Raw genomic sequence first — 17,588 nt, forward strand, 5'->3', positions numbered from 1 at the left:
ACAAGTCAAGTGGGAGACCAGGTGTGGGTGCGCAACTTTACATGTTTATAATAAATGTTCACAGAAAAGAATGAAAGAAATTTAATGAAATTCTGCCAAATGGTAAATTTGTTATGTACAAATATGTGGATTTTTAGAAAATTAGAGGGCAATAACTCTAGTTACAAAAGAAACCCGTTCGAAATTGTGTGTGCACAACCACATTATAGCGCTCTAAATTCTGTTAAAGTTTCATAGTTCAAGTCAGATGTATCAAAAGTTATGATGCAGAAATTGCCATATCTATAGATCTATAGTACCCTATATAGTTAACACTGGAAACTTCTAAGGGCCATAACTCTGGCGTTACTTGGGCAATATGTCTGAAACTTGATGGGCTGCATTGAACCTCATAGTGATGAACATGTATATGAAGTTTGTTTAAAAAAATTTAAATAATGATTTTTTTTTTTTTTTTTTTTGTGGGGGGGGGGGGGGGGGGCGGGGGGATAGGGAGGGAAGTAATCAAGGTAAGGGGGTGACCAGGTGTGGGTACACAACTTTACATGTTTACAATAAATTTTCATGGAAAAGAATGAAAGAAATTTAATGAAATTCTACCAAATGGTAAGTTTGTTATGTATAAATATGTGGATTTTTATACAATTAAAGGGCAATAACTCTAAATTTACATATAAATCCGAACGAAGTTGTGTGTACACAACCACATTATGGTGATCTAAATTCTGTTTAATTTTCATAGTTCTAGATCAAATATATAAAAAATTATGGTGCAGAAATTGCCATATTTAAAGTACCCTATAGTTAACACTAGAACTTTCTAAAAGCCCGCCCGCTTAGCTCAGTAGGTAAGAGCGTTGGTCTACGGATCGCGGGGTCGCGAGTTCGATCCTCGGGCGAGGCGTATGTTCTCCTTGACTATTTGATAAACGACATTGTGTCTGAAATCATTAGTCCTCCACCTCTGATAATTCATGCAGGGAAGTTGGCAGTTACTTGCGAAGAACAGGTTTGTACTGGTACAGAACACTAGGAACACTGGTTAGGTTAACTGCCCGCCGTTACATGACTGAAATACTGTTGATAAATGGCGTTAAACCCAAAACAAACAAACAAAGAACTTTCTAAGGGCCATAAATCTGGTGTTACTTGGGCAATCTGACTGAAACTTGACGGGCCGCAAGAACTCATAGTGGTGAACATTTATGTGAAGTTTTAAATAAATATTCCCAACCGTTTCCTAGATATGGCTCCGGATGGATGGAAAGACAGACGGACAACGCCAAAACTATATCCCTCCGAGTTTCGTCGGGGGATAACAAAAGGGTGAATATCATCTGGGCCCATTGCTTTACTCGAATCAAGTCCCTTCAACAGTTTCAACACCTCAGTCTCAGTAATATATATGTTATCAAGTTCAGTGTCAACAGATTTATCAGTTATATCTGGCACAGTGTTAAGGTTTTCTTTAGTGAACACGCTAGAAAAGAAATGATTAAGCAGTTCAGCCTTCTCCTTATTGGATTTCACCAAGTCACCAGTATCATTTTTAGCTCATCTGATTTTTTTAAAAAAAATGATGAGTTATTGTCATCACTTGAGCGGTTGTCGGCGTCGGCGTCGGCGTCTGCGTCGGCGTTGCCTGGTTAAGTTTTATGTTTAGGTCAGCTTTTCTCCTAAACTATCAAAGCTATTGCTTTGAAACTTGGAATACTTGTTCACCATCATAAGCTGACCCTGTATAGCAAGAAACATAACTCCATCTTGATTTTTGCAAGATTTATGGCTCCTTTTGTACTTAGAAAATATCAGATTTCTTGGTTAAGTTTTATGTTTAGGTCAACTTTTCTCCTAAACTGTCAAAGCTATTGCTTTGAAACTTGGAATACTTGTTCACCATCATAAGCAGACCCTGTACATCAAGAAACATAACTCCATCTTGCTTTTTGCAAGAATTATTGCCCCTTTTGGACTTAGAAAATCAGTTTTCTTGGTTAAGTTTTATGTTTAGGTCAGCTTTTCTCCTAAACTGTCAAAGCTATTGCTTTAAAACTTGCAACACTTGTTCACCATCATAAGTTGACCCTGTACAGCAAGAAACATGAATCCATCCTGCTTTTTGCAAGATTTATGGCCCCTTTTGGACTTAGAAAATATCAGATTTCTTGGTTAAGTTTTATGTTTAGGTCAACTTTTTCTCTTAAACTATCAAAGCTATTGCTTTGAAACTTGCAACACTTGTTCACCATCATAAGCTGACCCTGTACAGCAAGCAACATAACTCCATCCTGCTTTTTGCAATAATTATTGCCCCTTTTGGACTTAGAAAATCATTTTCTTGGTTGAGTATTATGTTTAAGTCAACTTTTCTCATAAACTATCAAAGCTATTGCTTTAAAACTTGCAACAGTTTTTCACCATCATAAGTGGACACTGAACATCATGAAACATAACTCTATCCTGCTTTTTGCAAGAATGATGGCCCTTTTTAGACTTAGAAAATCATGGGTAGGACAATATTTCTATTACACAAAAAAAAATCAGATGAGCGTCAGCACCCGCAAGGCGGTGCTCTTGTTCAAATTAAATACACCCACCTTCGACTTTGTTTTGTTTTTAACATATCTCCAAAAGTGTTTTGGTTCAGTTTTTGCTTTTTGTGAGATCATTTTTTCATAGCTTCTCTTACTTTTTTTAATACACTCATTTGCAGCGTTTCTTACCCTTTTATATTCATCATAATCTTCAGACTTCCTAGTTGCCAAATATTTATCCCAAGCATGCCTTTTCTTTTTTATATGTTTTAAAGTTTCACCTGTCATCCACAATGGTTTTGGCTTATACCCTTTCTTTGGTTTTGATTTCGGAACATATCTTATCTATACTACAGAACACATGACCAAGGTCATAATGTCCAAGGTTAGGGTCACACTTAGAGGACAAAGATCAAATAGATTAAATTTGTGTCCACTCCATATCTTCTTTACCATATTCATCAACCTAGTATAATTTATTGACCTCATAAAAACTACTTGCAGAGTGATCAACTATTGAAGTCACTAGGTCCAATGTCCTGGTCACAGTTGAAGGTCAAATTCATGATCGTGGAATTTTGGTTTCCCTGAAACAAAGTTGCATCTTGGGGTATGCCTGTTTTGGAAAAAATGGATATATTATGTGTTAGTGTGTGCTTCTTTCTGTTTGTCTGTCCATCTGCCTGTCTGTCATATTTTGTGTCTGGAGCATAACTTTATAGATGGCGAAGAGAGGGTAAGCAGCACGCATGAACCAGGATGGAAGGTTGAAGTTGAAGATCACAAATGGAGCTCAGAGGTCAAATTTGTTCGTCGTATTTTATGTCTGGCGCATTTCTGAATCACCATTCAATGTATTGACTTCAAACTTGGCAGTTAGGTACAGGTGGCCATGACACGATGTGCAGAGCACAAGAATGTAGTTAGTAGTTAGAAGGTGAAGGTCAAATTGGTTCCAAATGACAAGACTGTATTTTGTGTTTGGAGCAAAACTTCTAAACTGTTATCGGTAAGGTAATGTCTTTTAACTTTGAATATCTATAGATTGGTAGTAATGAGGTCATTTGAAGAGTGCAGCAATTAAAGTTACTCTGCCCTACTCCCCAACGTCTAAGGCCCTTTTAAGGCATATTCTAATCTGATTTTTTTAACCTTTGTAACATGTTTAGCCCCAGTCTTTGGTGGGACAGGCTCCTTTCTCATATGTGACTGTAAGGGCTATCATATGTGTCTAGTAGACTACAGTGTGAAATTTTAAAAGTGAGACAGCACAATAAGGTTGGAATTGTACTCACTGCTACAAGTAGACACCTTTGTTTTTATGACCAAAATATTGTTGGAAAAGACGCTTAACCCAGACACACACATGGGCATAGATATGCGTGTGCATACACTTGCATACACATGCACACACACTTGTATACTGGCTGACAAAGCAGTTTGAAGAGCAGTAAAATTGAGCTAATGATGAAATAATTTTTTTTTTCCAGATTCATGATATAGTAAGATAAAGGAGTTCAGTTCATCCCTCTATATGCTTCTGTAGTATGGTTAAGTGAAAAGAAAAACGCAATGTTTGTATGACTCAGAGTGACAGTACAAGATGACAAGTTTGCAAGATGAAGCGATCGTCGAGGATGCCCAGACGATTGAGCTTCACATGATGGAGATGAGAAAATACTTGCCTATGATTGGCTGTAGTAGCTTGTTTATGAGAACGGTCCTTTATCCATACGGAGTTATCAAAACGAGGCTTCAGATACAATCGGGTAAAGACGTTTACAAAGGGACTTGGGATGCTGTTAAGAGTATATCACGGACAGAAGGAATAAGGGGGTTTTATCCAGGTTTTGGAGTTTATTGTTTCACAATATTTCCGGGTATGTGCTATATAAGTTCGTATGAAGGTGTTCGCCATTATATGAATACAAATACCAATTGGAATCAGGGTTGGTTGAAATCTCTAGTTGGTGGCGGTATTGCCTCAATAGTAGGACAGACTCTAGTTGTGCCAATAGATATTGTAAACCAGCATATCATGTTGTTAGATAGGCGTAAAAAAACAACTTCCTCAAACAATGTCCGAAAGAAGGAAGCGAGGGAAAAGTTAAGGACCTTGCAAGAAATTCACATTCCGGATGAATTACGACAGAGACGGTTTGGGACTGTTAGAGCTGTGATATCACATGTATATACTGCGGATGGATTGCTAGGATTTTATAAGGGGTACTTTGTTTCGATAGCAACATTTGCCCCCAACAGTGCATTGTGGTGGTTCTTCTATGAAGCATACAAAGGTTTGTAAAATCTGATTGTTTGGCTTAACCATTTGATTTTAAATAGATATAGAATAGGTAGAGCTATTGCACTCATCCCTTTGTCAGCATTCATGCCTCTGTCAGCAACCCAGCTGGGTAAGGTTATAGTGTAAGCTTACATTCAGTGTACTTTCAATTTCGCTCACAGCAAGTTTGAAGAAAAAACACTGGATCATAGACACTTGATTATTGTTAATGGGGCAATTATATAGTTTCCACGTTACGAAGCTTTTAAATTTAAATAGTTGCAAAGCATAAAAAATTGACTGTTTCATATATATCAAATATCTTCAAATAAGTATCAGAAAATAAGTGTTCAGACAAACAAAAATTAGAATATTTGACTACATAGTGTTGAGAATGTGGGAGACTTCATTCACACAATTTTATTTCTTTTTCAGTCACTGGTTACCATATAAAAATTGTACTAAATTTAACTTAGAAGCCAAAAGTAGACATATTTAATTTTAATTATGTTTATAAATCAAGACCTTTCAGCTCACCTGAGCACAAATGTGCCTATGGTGAGCTTTAAGGATACTTGAATGTCTGTTGTTAGTCTGTCTTCCACAGTTTCTTTAGTTTATAAATACTAATTCTGTTTATCACCATTTAAACAAAAGCCTGAAGCTTATTTGAATCCTATTCAAGTCCATGTCCTGGAAAAATAAAGACTGATATCATTTGAGAAAGCATAGTTATGACACATTTGGACTCATACCCACAACCTCTAGATTAAGTCGCCAACACCTTTTCTACTACACCACCGCTACTTTTCACATTTTCTTTTAAAACCTTTGAACTACAATGTCATTTTCAACCAAACATTGCAGGAATTCCTCTTTCATCTTCCTTCATATATGGGTAATATGTGCAAAGTTCTGTTCACCATGGCAATCAAAAGAAAAAACTTCTGCTCAAAAACCGCTGGCCTCATTTCAAAATAATTTCGTAGCAATGTCAGTTGGATGTCTCTCTACCAAATTCCTTCAAGTCAGGTTGAATTGTTAAAAAAAGTGACCATCATGGAGCTAGTTTTCTCTATATTTAAGAAATAATTTATAGCAAAAGAGTGTTTTATCACTATTTATGCACGATGGGTGATTATACGTCGGGCTCAATAATTTCACGAGGGCGCAGCTTGAGTGAAATTATTTGTACGACGTATTACAGCCCGAGTGTATAAAAAGTGTTAAAACACTCTTTTGCTGTAAATTATTTCGATTCTAATATGCCCTTAATCTAAAACAGTAGATAAAATATAGTAGCGCTCTTTCTTGGTCGCAACAAAAACATTGACATCACCGCATGTTAACGTGACATCATTTTAGTGTAAGAGTGTTTTAACAGAGAAGAGCATATTAGAATGGTGTATGGAAAATTCTTTTTCTTTGGAACTGCTGGCCAGATTTTAGAATAATTTCACAGAAATATTCCTTGGGTGACTATCTAACAAATTCCTTTTAAGCCAAATTGATTTGCTTAAAAAACTGGTTGCCAGGATGCAGAGCAAGTTCTTTGTATATGGCTATATGGAAACTTCAAGCATACATTTGTTGTATTCTCCTCAGAAACAACTTGCATGATTTAAAAATATTAACAGCTGTTTTGCTTGAGTGACCCTTTACCAAATTCCTTTGTGTAAATGTGTGGCTGCATTGTGGTTGGGCTGGTTTCTCAGGTGCATTGTTTATGATTGTATGGAAAACATTAAAAGTCTTCTTCTGTAAATGCTAGCCTGAATTTGAAATTATTTCGTACCAACATTCCTTGGTTGGCCCTGTACTAAACTCTTTCAAGCCAGCTGTAAAGCCTAGGTGAGCAATTTAGGGCCATCATGGCCATTTTGTTATGAGCATTAAGCAAAAAAGAAGTATATATAAATATACTGACTTTCGGTCCAGTATCAGTGAATAATGAATGGAAGAAAATTATTGATTTTTAAAATTTCAGAGAAATTGTTGTCTGTGATACCAGAAATTGTGCCAAGATTGTTTGTGATGTCATGTGTAGCAGCTCCACTGGCTGGAGTGTCGTCTGCAGCACTGACTAATGGGGTAGATGTTGTCAGAGTTAGGATTCAGGTATGTTGGGCCTTCATCACATATTCAGGGCTGTAGCTGCAGCTTCAGAAACATATTTTGTATGGTTTTAAGTCACAGAATCATATGTTAAAGGTCATATGACTACTTAACTGGTTTGAAATTAGGCACCCCTTTAGGCATATGACCACTTTGTTGGTTTGAAGTACAGTGCCCCTGTGGGCATATGACTGCTTTACTGGTTTCAAATCAAGTGCCCCTTTAGATATATGACCACATTTCTTGGTAAAGTACCATCTATGTGTTAATAAGAGTTAATAACCACTGAAAATCGAATTTCCTTAAAACAAATGCATAGCCTACATATGACATGTCAGCTGTCTTTGAAGTTAGTAGTCAAAAATACATCATTTATGTATAGCAGGAGTAAAAATCACCATATCTGACAGGATAGCAACAGTCAAGTCGGTCATGAAATGCTATCCCTACAAAACTGTAAATTTCCTATTAATTTTATGTTCAGAGTTCTAAATCCCCAACTTAATATCCCAACAAAAAAGCTATTTTTGTCCAAACATTGAAATTTTATGCCTACAAAATAAATTGATTTTCCAGTATATGATTTTTATTATACACCCAAAGAGACGTATTATGTTATGACGCCGGTGTCCGTCCGTCTGTTAGCAATTTCATTTCCGCTATAACTCTTGAACCCCTTGAAGGATATTGAAGAAACTTGACACAAATGTTCACCACATCGAGATGACGTGCAGAGCACATGTTTAAGATGGCTCGCTTCAAGGTTAAGGTCACACTTAGGGGTCAAAGGTCATACCTTCGGGCGTTTATTGCTCCGCATTGCGGTGCTCTTGTTAAGAATTGGTATGCAACCTGTTAGATGCTGCGTTACAGTTTCACAGAACTGTTTTTTTTCTCACATGTTTTCAATTTCTCTTTAACCTTTGGCCAGCTGGCGGCAACTGATTTACATGCAGGCTGATCATGGTCTGTACTGTTCGCTCTTCAGTCAGTAATTTTTCAGTGAACACCCCTTTGAATAATAAGTGGTGCTGCCCAGATTGAATGATGGACCAGTCCATTTTAAAAATCTAGCGAAGTAAAGGTTTAAGTTTATTACCGGTATTATCAATTTCTTGAATATCATTTACAGGTGAAAGGTGGAACAGTGCAAGAGACGTTGTCCACATTGTTGCGAGAGGAAGGCTACAAGTTCTGGTGGAAAGGTCTGTCTGCAAGATTGCTTCAGAGTTGTGTCTCCTCAGTATTGATTCTCAGTCTTTATGAACCACTCAAGAGATGGAGTCTCAAAGAGGAATTCAGGGACTGTGTTAAGTGGTGATAGTTGTTTTTAGGATATAGATTAATGCTCTTAGATATCTTAAAAAATCAAAGCTTTTTCGGTTTATGTCTCAGGAAAATTTGGATAGAGATATATACCAAAGGTTTATTCTTTGTCTGCTAGATAAACTTTTTTTAGGGTAATTGATACAAGATTTAATAATTTTTAGCTTGACTATTCGAAGAATAGGGGAGCTATCCTACTCACTCCCGGCGTCTGCGTGAGCGTTAGCGTGAGCGTCGCACAAATGTTAAAGTTTGCGTACCACCCCAAATATTTTCAAAGTCCATTGAGATATTGCTTTCATATTTTGCGTACTTGTTTACCATCATGACCCCAGTCTGTAAAAAGGAGGAGGCAACTCTATCAAGCATTTTGACTGAATTATGGCCCCTTTTCAACTCAGAAGATGCTTATTGTAATGTTAAAGTTTTACTCATAGCTTATACTATCAAGCACTGAGAATAGTCGAGCGCACTGTCCACTGACAGCTCTTGTTATTAATCCATTGATTTTCTTGTTAGCTCACTAACGACTCAGGGTGAGTTAAGTCATTGTATAGGTGTATACTGGTGTCCATTTTCCAGCATCAGTTTTTCTCCTTTTTAGCTCACCTGTCACATAGTGACAAGGTGAGCTTTTGTGATCACCCTTCGTCCGTCCGTCCGTCAACAATTTCTTGTCTGCACGATAGTGGTTTCATTTATGAATTTATTTTAACCAAACTTGCACACAACTTGTATCACCATAAGATCTCGGTTCCTTTCTTGAACTGGCCAGATCCCATTATGGGTTCCAGAGTTATGGCCCCTGAAAGGGCCAAAATCAGCTATTTTGACCTTGTCTGCACAATAGCAGCTTTATTTATGATTTGATTTTTACCAAACTGGCACACAACTTGTATCACTATAAGATCTTGGTTCCTTTCTTGAACTGGCCAGATTTCATTATGGGTTCCAGAGTTATGGCCCCTGAACGGGCCAGAATTAGCTATTTTGACCTTGTCTGCACGATAGCAGCTTCATTTATGATTTGATTTTAACCAAACTTGCGCACATCTTGTATCACTGTAAGATCTTGATTCCTTTCTTGAACTGGCTAGATTCCTTTATGGGTTCCAGAGTTATGGCCCCTGAAAGGGGCCAGAATTAGCTATTTTGACCTTGTCTGCACAATAGCAGCTTCATTTATGATTTGAATTTAATCAAACTTGCACAAAACTTGTGTTGCCATAAGATATCAGTTCCTTTGTTGAACCGGCCAGATCCCATAATGGGTTCCAGAGTTATGGCCCCTGAAAGGGCCAGAATTAGCTATTTTGACCTTGTCTGCACAATAGCAACTTCATTTATGATTTGATTTTAACCAAACTTGCACACAACTTGAATAACCACAAGATCTTGATTCCTTTATTGAACTGGCCAGATTCCATCATGGGTTCCAGAGTTATGGCCCCTTAAAGGTCCAAAATTGGCTATTTTGGCTTTTGCAGCCATATAGAGACTTCATTTATGGTTTTATTATGTCTCCCCCAGGAGACATATTGTTTTTGCCCTGTCCTTCCATCCGTCCGTCCTTCCGTCCGTATGTCACACTTCATTTCCGAGCAATAACTGGAGAACCATTTGACCTAGAACCTTCAAACTTCATAGGGTTGTAGGGCTGCTGGAGTAGACGACCCCTATTGTTTTTGGGGTCACTCAGCCAAAGGTCAAGGTCACGGGCCTGAACATTGAAAACCATTTCCGATCAATAACTAGAGAACCACTTGACCCAGAATGTTGAAACTTCATAGGATGATTGGCCATGAAGAGTAGATGACCCCTATTGATTTTGGGGTCACTCCATCAAAGGTCAAGGTCACAGGGGCCTGAACATTGAAAACCATTTTCGATCAATAACTAGAGAACCACTTGACCCAGAATGTTGAAACTTCATAGGATGATTGGTCATGAAGAGAAGATGACCCCTATTGATTTTGGGGTCACTCCATCAAAGGTCAAGGTCACAGGGGCCTGAACATGGAAAACCATTTCCGGTCAGTAACTTGAGAACCACTTGACCCAGAATGTTGAAACTTAATAGGATGATTGGTCATGCAGAGTAGATGATCCCTAACGATTTTGGGGTCACTCTGTGAAAGGTCAAGGTCACAGGGGCCTGAACATGGAAAACCATTTCCAATCAATAACTTGAGAACCTCTCGACCCAGAATGTTGAAACTTCATAGGATCATTGTTCATGCAGAGTAAATGACCCCTATTGTTTTTGGGGTCACTCCGTTAAAGGTCAAGGTCACAGAGGCCTGAACATTGATAACCAGTTCCGATCAATAACTTGAGAACCACTTTACCCAGAATGTTGAAACTTCATAGGATGATTGAACATGCAGAGTAGATGACCCTTATTGATTTTGGGGTAAGTCTATTAAAGGTCAAGGTCACAGTGGCCTGTTCATGTAAAATCATTTTTTGGAAATAACTTGAGAACCACTTGACCTACAATGTTGAAACTTAATAGGATGATTGGACATGCAGAGTAGATGACCCCTATTTATTTTGAGGTCACTTGATCAAAGGTCAAGGTCACAGGAGCCTGAACAGTGACTTGAGAACCACTAGGCCAAGAGTGTTGAAATTTAGCGGGATGACTGGACATGCCAAGTACATGATCCCTATTGCAGCCAACCATCAGTGTCTCTTTGACCTTCGCTCCTGACCCCTATTGACTTCTTGCCTGTAGGACTTTGCATTTGGGGAGACATGCGCTTTTTAGCTCACCTGTCACAAAGTGACAAGGTGAGCTTTTGTGATCGCGCGGTGTCCGTCGTCCGTCCGTGCGTCCGTAAACTTTTGCTTGTGACCACTCTAGAGGTCACATTTTTCATGGGATCTTTATGAAAGTTGGTCAGAATGTTCATCTTGATGATATCTAGGCCAAGTTCGAAACTGGGTCACGTGCCATCAAAAACTAGGTCAGTAGGTCTAAAAATAGAAAAACCTTGTGACCTCTCTAGAGGCCATATATTTCACAAGATCTTCATGAAAATTGGTCAGAATGTTCACCTTGATGATATCTAGGTCAAGTTTGAAACTGGGTCACGTGGGGTCAAAAACTAGGTCAGTAGGTCTAAAAATAGAAAAACCTTGTGACCTCTCTAGAGGCCATATTTTTCATGAGATCTTCATGAATATTGGTCAGAATGTTTATCTTGATGATATCTAGGTCAAGTTCGAAACTGGGTCACGTGGGGTCAAAAATTAGGTCATTAGGTCTAAAAATAGAAAAACTTTGTGACCTCTCTAGAGGCCATATTTCTCAATGCATCTTCATGAATATTGGTCAGAATGTTCATCTTGATGATATCTAGGTCAAGTTCGAAACTGGGTCACGTGGGGTTAAAAACTAGGTCAGTAGATCTAAAAATAGAAAAACCTTGTGACCTCTCTAGTGGCCATATTTCTCAATGGATCTTCATGAAAATTGGTCAGAATGTTCACCTTGATGATATCTAGGTCAAGTTCGAAACTGGGTCATGTGCGGTCAAAAACTAGGTCAGTAGGTCTAAAAATAGGAAAACCTTGTGACCTCTCTAGAGGCGATATTTTTCAATGGATCTTCATGAAAATTGGTCAGAATGTTTACCTTGAAGATATCTAGGTCAAGTTCGAAACTGGGTCACGTGGGGTTAAAAACTAGGTCAGTAGATCTAAAAATAGAAAAACCTTGTGACCTCTCTAGAGGCCATATTTTTCATGAGATCTTCATGAATATTGGTCAGAATGTTCATCTTGATGATATCTAAGTCAGATTCAAAACTGGGTCACGTGGGGTCAAAAACTAGGTCAGTAGGTCTAAAAATAGAAAAAACCTTGTGACCTCTCTAGTGGCCATATTTCTCAATGGATCTTCATGAAAATTGGTGAGAATGTTCAGCTTGATGATATCTAGGTCAGGTTCGTAACTGGGTCATGTGCGGTTAAAAACTAGGTCAGTAGGTCAAAAAATAGGAAAACCTTGTGACCTCTCTAGAGGCCATATTTTTCACGAGATCTTCATGAAAATTGGTGAGAATGTTCACCTTGATGATATCTAGGTCAAGTTTAAAAATGGGTCACGTGCCTTCAAAAACTAGGTCATTAGGTCAAATAATAGAAAAACCTTGTGACCTCTCTAGAGGCCATATTTTTCAATAGATCTTGATGAAAATTGGTCAGAATTTTTTATCTTGATGATATCTAGGTCACATATGCTCAAAAACTAGGTCACTATGTCAAATAATAGAAATAACGATGGCATACTCAGTTGAACACTGGGTCATGTGGAGATAGGTGAGCGATTCAGGACCATCATGGTCCTCTTGTTTACAAAAGCATTTTCTAGTTTGATACAAACTTCTAAGATATCTTCAACAACAATAAATCTTGGATTCCATGACAAATCAGATCCAATCATAGGTTCCAGAGTTATTTTATATCTGATTACCTCCCCTGATTGTAGTCAAAATGGATTTATATCAGTAAGTCCTTATAGGACTTATTTGAAATTTCATTATTGTCATTAGTTGGACTGAGCCAATCAGGGTAGATAACTATGGACTGATTTGATGTCAAATTACCTCCCTTTATTTCAAATTAAAATGGGTATATCTCCGTAACTAGTGAAGATACTGATCTGAAATTTCATTTATGTCAACAGATTTATTTGGCAGATCCTTCTTTTGTTCACTTACAATAATTTTCCTTTTAATTGCTTCCCTTTAACGTTACTATAAATAGCTTATTTTTAGTAACTTTTTTATTATTGGCCGTAGGGAAAAACCGAGACCACTTTTCTGTGGTACAACATGGATAATACCTCCAATTTTTAGGTGTATTTTGATATATCTATACCTTGTAAGAATTGTTTTTTTCTTTTTGGTTAAATTTCTTTCCTTTGTTGTTCCTGTCCTTTGGACTTAGATATTTTTTCTGAGGACCTTCTTGTCCTCAAGTGCAATGATAACAGGTGAGCGATATAGGGCCATCATGGCCCTCTTGTTTGATATCCCTGCAAAAACATCTCTCAAGCTCGTTAACTAATCTAAACCACCGCACATAGTGGCTAGGAATAGGAAAAACAACCTCATGAACAGCTTAACAGCTTGGACCTTCACCAATCTTGGTCTGTAAAATCATTGTAATGACCAGCTCATGTTTGTTTAAGTGGATCAACGGGGACCAAATTTTGACCAAGATCAAGAGTCGGCATTTTATAAGTAAAAATGTAATAAGTATTTGTTACCAAAAAAGAATACCTAAGAGGTAAAACATTTTACATAAAGCTTTGATTAGTGTCCCCTACAAACTTCGTTTAAAGCAGGTCTTTGGTACCAAATTGTCATCACTTTTGACAGTTTTCATTTTGAGTTACTTAAAGAAAACTAAAGAAAATGTTTTTTTCTCCAGAAGTTAAAACTGCAGTAAGATATATTACATGGAATATTTGTAAGAAGTCCAGTGGCAAGTTATTGTCCAAGCCGGGTTGTGGGACTAGATTTGTGGTCACCACAAGCGTCAGCCTTTAACAAATTGGTGGATAAGGAAAACTTTAAAACAAATCTTCACCTCCAAAACTGCAAGGCTTAAAGACCCTATGTTTTGCTCAAAGCATTAGCTGGTGCTACTGTACCATGTATATTATATCATGGTCACTGGGCTCAGATTTGGAGCAATCAGAATGTGTTTTACATTAAACTTCATAAGGAAACCTGTAAAGATTCCCCACAAATTTTTTAAGTCATGTTTCTTAAGCCATCACATGGGCACAAACTGATGCTAGGAAAACTAAATGTATTTCATAAGTTTTAAGAAGGAAATTTTATGAATAGCAAAACCTTACAAATACCTCTTCAGGTGAGTGGCTTGGGCCAAAATGGATGTCTTGTATAAAACAGTTACCAGAATATATTGTTTCAAATGTGTGATTGTTCAAAGTTTTACATTTATTTAACACTATTCGCTCACAATGTCTGTAGTAGTTTTGTTAATTAGAATCAATTAAACAAATGTCTCGTCTTAGATGATGTCTAATTACAGTTAGATACTTCTGTAAACTGTTTTTGAAGCATAACTATATAGCGAAAGTTTTACCCTCGTGAAAATTTCTGCTTTTACAGTGAGCAGTCATGTAATAACAAATATGAGTGTATGAAAATTTGTGCAATTGATTGGTTTGTAGTGACACACTTAATTTTGCTGGGATCTGCTTGTACCAGTTTTAAAAAAATACTTCTGATATCAAGTTAGTAGCATAACACATATTGTTTGGCTTGCTGGGCAGTTATCAAAACGATTTGCTATTGGTCCTTTGAACCTCAGGGCAATAGTTTTAACCATATTTGCAAGTCATTTAATAAGTCTGTACTGTTATATTTTGTAATACTGATATGTTATAATTACATTTTGATTATTTTTATTCATATATCTCTCTATCTCATATATACTCTAGAGGTTCAGATGAATAGTACTCCAGGGAATTTGTGCTTGTTGTAATCAGAATGCCCAATGGTCACTAGTATAGTATAGTCAAGACCATGCTAGAATCCATCAGTGAACAGTGACACATAGACTACCTGACCTAAAAACACTAGTTTCATTTCTGTTTAAACAGTCAGAGAATATATTATTGTGTGAGTAATGACCTTTTTCAAATCACAAACATGTATCCATTTTCCCAGGTCTGGTCTGTATACTTAGGTATATGAGTTTGACAGTCTTGTTTTTTCTCTAAGATGATATTAGTATTCAGTCTGAAAAGTTTGTTGAAAATATTTTATGTGCATTTAATTTATTATGTAAATGTAAAATATGTTGTTAGCAGTTTTAAAACTAATTTTAAAATAACTGTTTAAGTTGCAAGTGCTTTTGAAACTTGCAATGTTCAGGAAACCGAAGAGGGTATGCATGGCACTTTGTTGTTTTACTGTGTCTCAAATAGTGATTGCTGTGACATTCAACAGAGTAAACGATATGTTGTTGATTGATTGGGTTTTATATGTATACTAAATTCTTGTTAGAAATTTTCATATTTGCACATTTTATGTTTTTACATTTTTAGCCCTAGCACAGTCATTTGTACAATTAAATCTTCATTTTAAATATATTGTTTTTTCTGCAAACCCAAAATAACCTTGAATGACGGTTTTAATTTTTGATTGATTTATTTCAGTATATAAAACACATGGAATGGTACAACACAAAATTAAAACACGTTTCAAATATCACATAATGCAATGACTAGGAATTAAAACATATTGAAAGACAATTAAGAAACATTACTAATTTAAAATACCAAAAACTGCAGAAAAAAAAATGTACCAGGACATGTATTCATATACCCAGGATGACACAAAAAAGGGGAATGTGAAACCCCTTATTTCCATTGTGGTCCTGGATGAATGATGACATGTCCTAGCAAGGCACAACAACTTGTAATAAATGGTGGTAACTTGAGCAAGTTTTCTGCAGTTTAAAAAAAAATATCACAGTAAAACAATCACAGTATAATTAGAAAAGACAAATGAAACTACAAGCTATGTAAGAGATGATTTTTTACTGAAACCTTGAACTGCTGCATGTTTGCAGAATTTTTAACATTATGTGGCAAATTATTCCACAAAGAACAACCATTATAGCTGAATGACTTTTTAGCTCGACTATTCATAGAATAGTGAGCTATTGCACTCACCCATGCGTCGGCGTCCGCATCCGCGTCCGCGTCCCGATTTTGGTTAAGGTTTTGTATGTAAGCTGGTATCTCAGTAACCACTTGTGGGAATGGATTGAAACTTCACACACTTATTCACTGTGACAAACTGACTTACATTGCACAGGTTCCATAACTCTATTTTGCTTTTTTACAAAATTATGCCCCTTTTTCGACTTAGAAATTTTTGGTTAAGGTTTTGTATGTAAGCTGGTAACTCAGTAACCACTTGTGGGAATGGATTGAAACTTCACACACTTATTCACTGTGATGAACTGATCTACATTTCACAGGTTCCATAACTCTATTATGCTTTTTTACAAAATTATGCCCCTTTTTCGTCTTAGAAATTTTTGGTTAAGGTTTTGTATGTAAGCTGGTATCTCAGTACTTACTAATGGGAATGGATTGAAACTTCACATACTTGTTCACTATCATGATCTGACAAGCACTAAGCAAGTCCCATAACTCTACTCTCTTTTTTTTTCAAAATTATGCCCCTTTTTCGACTTAGCAGTTTTTGGTTAAATTTTTGTATGTAATCTGATATCTCAGTATCCACTAATTGGAATGGATTGAAACTTCACACACTTGTTCACTGTCATGATCTAACATGCACTGTGAAGGTCCCATAACTCTACTTGGCATTTTTACAAAATTATGCCCCTTTGACTTAGCAGTTTTTTGTTAAGTTTTTGTATGTAAGCTGGTATCTCGGTATCCACAAATTGGAAAGGATTGAAACTTCACACACTTGTTCACTGTCATGATATGACATGCAGTACAGAGGTTCAATACCTCTACTTTGCATTTTACAAAATTATGCCCCTTTTTCAACTTTTGTATTCATTCAATTGACAAGGCTGTTGAATAGTCGAGCGTTGCTGTCCTCCGACAGCTCTTGTTACCAAATCCTTTGACTTTAGGAATGCTGAAGCATGACCCTTTACTAAACCTGGTATTGTGACTATGTACAAAACTGGCTTGAGTAAAATACTCATTCATGTAAGAAGGGGCAGAACCTGAATGTATTTTAAAAATGTGATTTAGAGTTATTTGTTCTACTCTTCTTGTGGCAGGTAACCAGCCCAACTGTAAGAAGTGTTCTGTATCAGTATGACTTCTTTGATCAAGTCTAAGGACAAACCTAATGATCTTGTTTTGAGTAACCTGGAGCCTGTTCTTCAGACTCTGAGAAATGCCATAGTACCATACAGAGCAGGCATAGTCAAAGTGACATTGGATCAAGGACATGACTAACATTTTCTTAGTGTACAATGATAAAAACTTTTGCTTTCTGTATAGAAACCTAAGTATTGCATTTGCTTTTTTAATGATTGATCTGACCATGGTCTCATAACTCAAACATTGATCCAATATAGCACCCAAGTATTAAACAGAGTTGGTGTGCTTAATCACCGTACCATTACATACTATATGAAGATTAGCTGGCTTACGGAAGGTTGGTGGTTCTACCCAGGTGCCCGCTCGTGATGAAATAATGCACGGAGGGGCACCTGGGGTCTTCCTCCACCATTAAAGCTGGAAAGTCGCCGTATGACCTATCATGTGTCGGTGCGACGTTAAA

The 17,588-nt window shown here is 37.0% G+C and overlaps 1 protein-coding gene across 1 annotated transcript; it reads left to right on the forward strand.

Annotated features, from left to right (window-relative positions):
* Positions 1-4,002: 4,002 nt before the first annotated feature.
* LOC123561839 (solute carrier family 25 member 44-like) lies at positions 4,003-15,393 on the forward strand. Its single transcript, XM_053552846.1, has 3 exons — positions 4,003-4,831; positions 6,806-6,936; positions 8,066-15,393. Exons 1-3 carry the CDS (start codon positions 4,138-4,140, stop codon positions 8,252-8,254), a joined length of 1,014 nt encoding a protein of 337 aa, XP_053408821.1. The 5' UTR covers positions 4,003-4,137; the 3' UTR covers positions 8,255-15,393.
* The last annotated feature ends 2,195 nt before the right edge of the window (positions 15,394-17,588 follow it).

The sequence above is a fragment of the Mercenaria mercenaria genome, chromosome 10, assembly GCF_021730395.1.
Source record: "Mercenaria mercenaria strain notata chromosome 10, MADL_Memer_1, whole genome shotgun sequence".
NCBI lineage: Eukaryota > Metazoa > Mollusca > Bivalvia > Venerida > Veneridae > Mercenaria > Mercenaria mercenaria.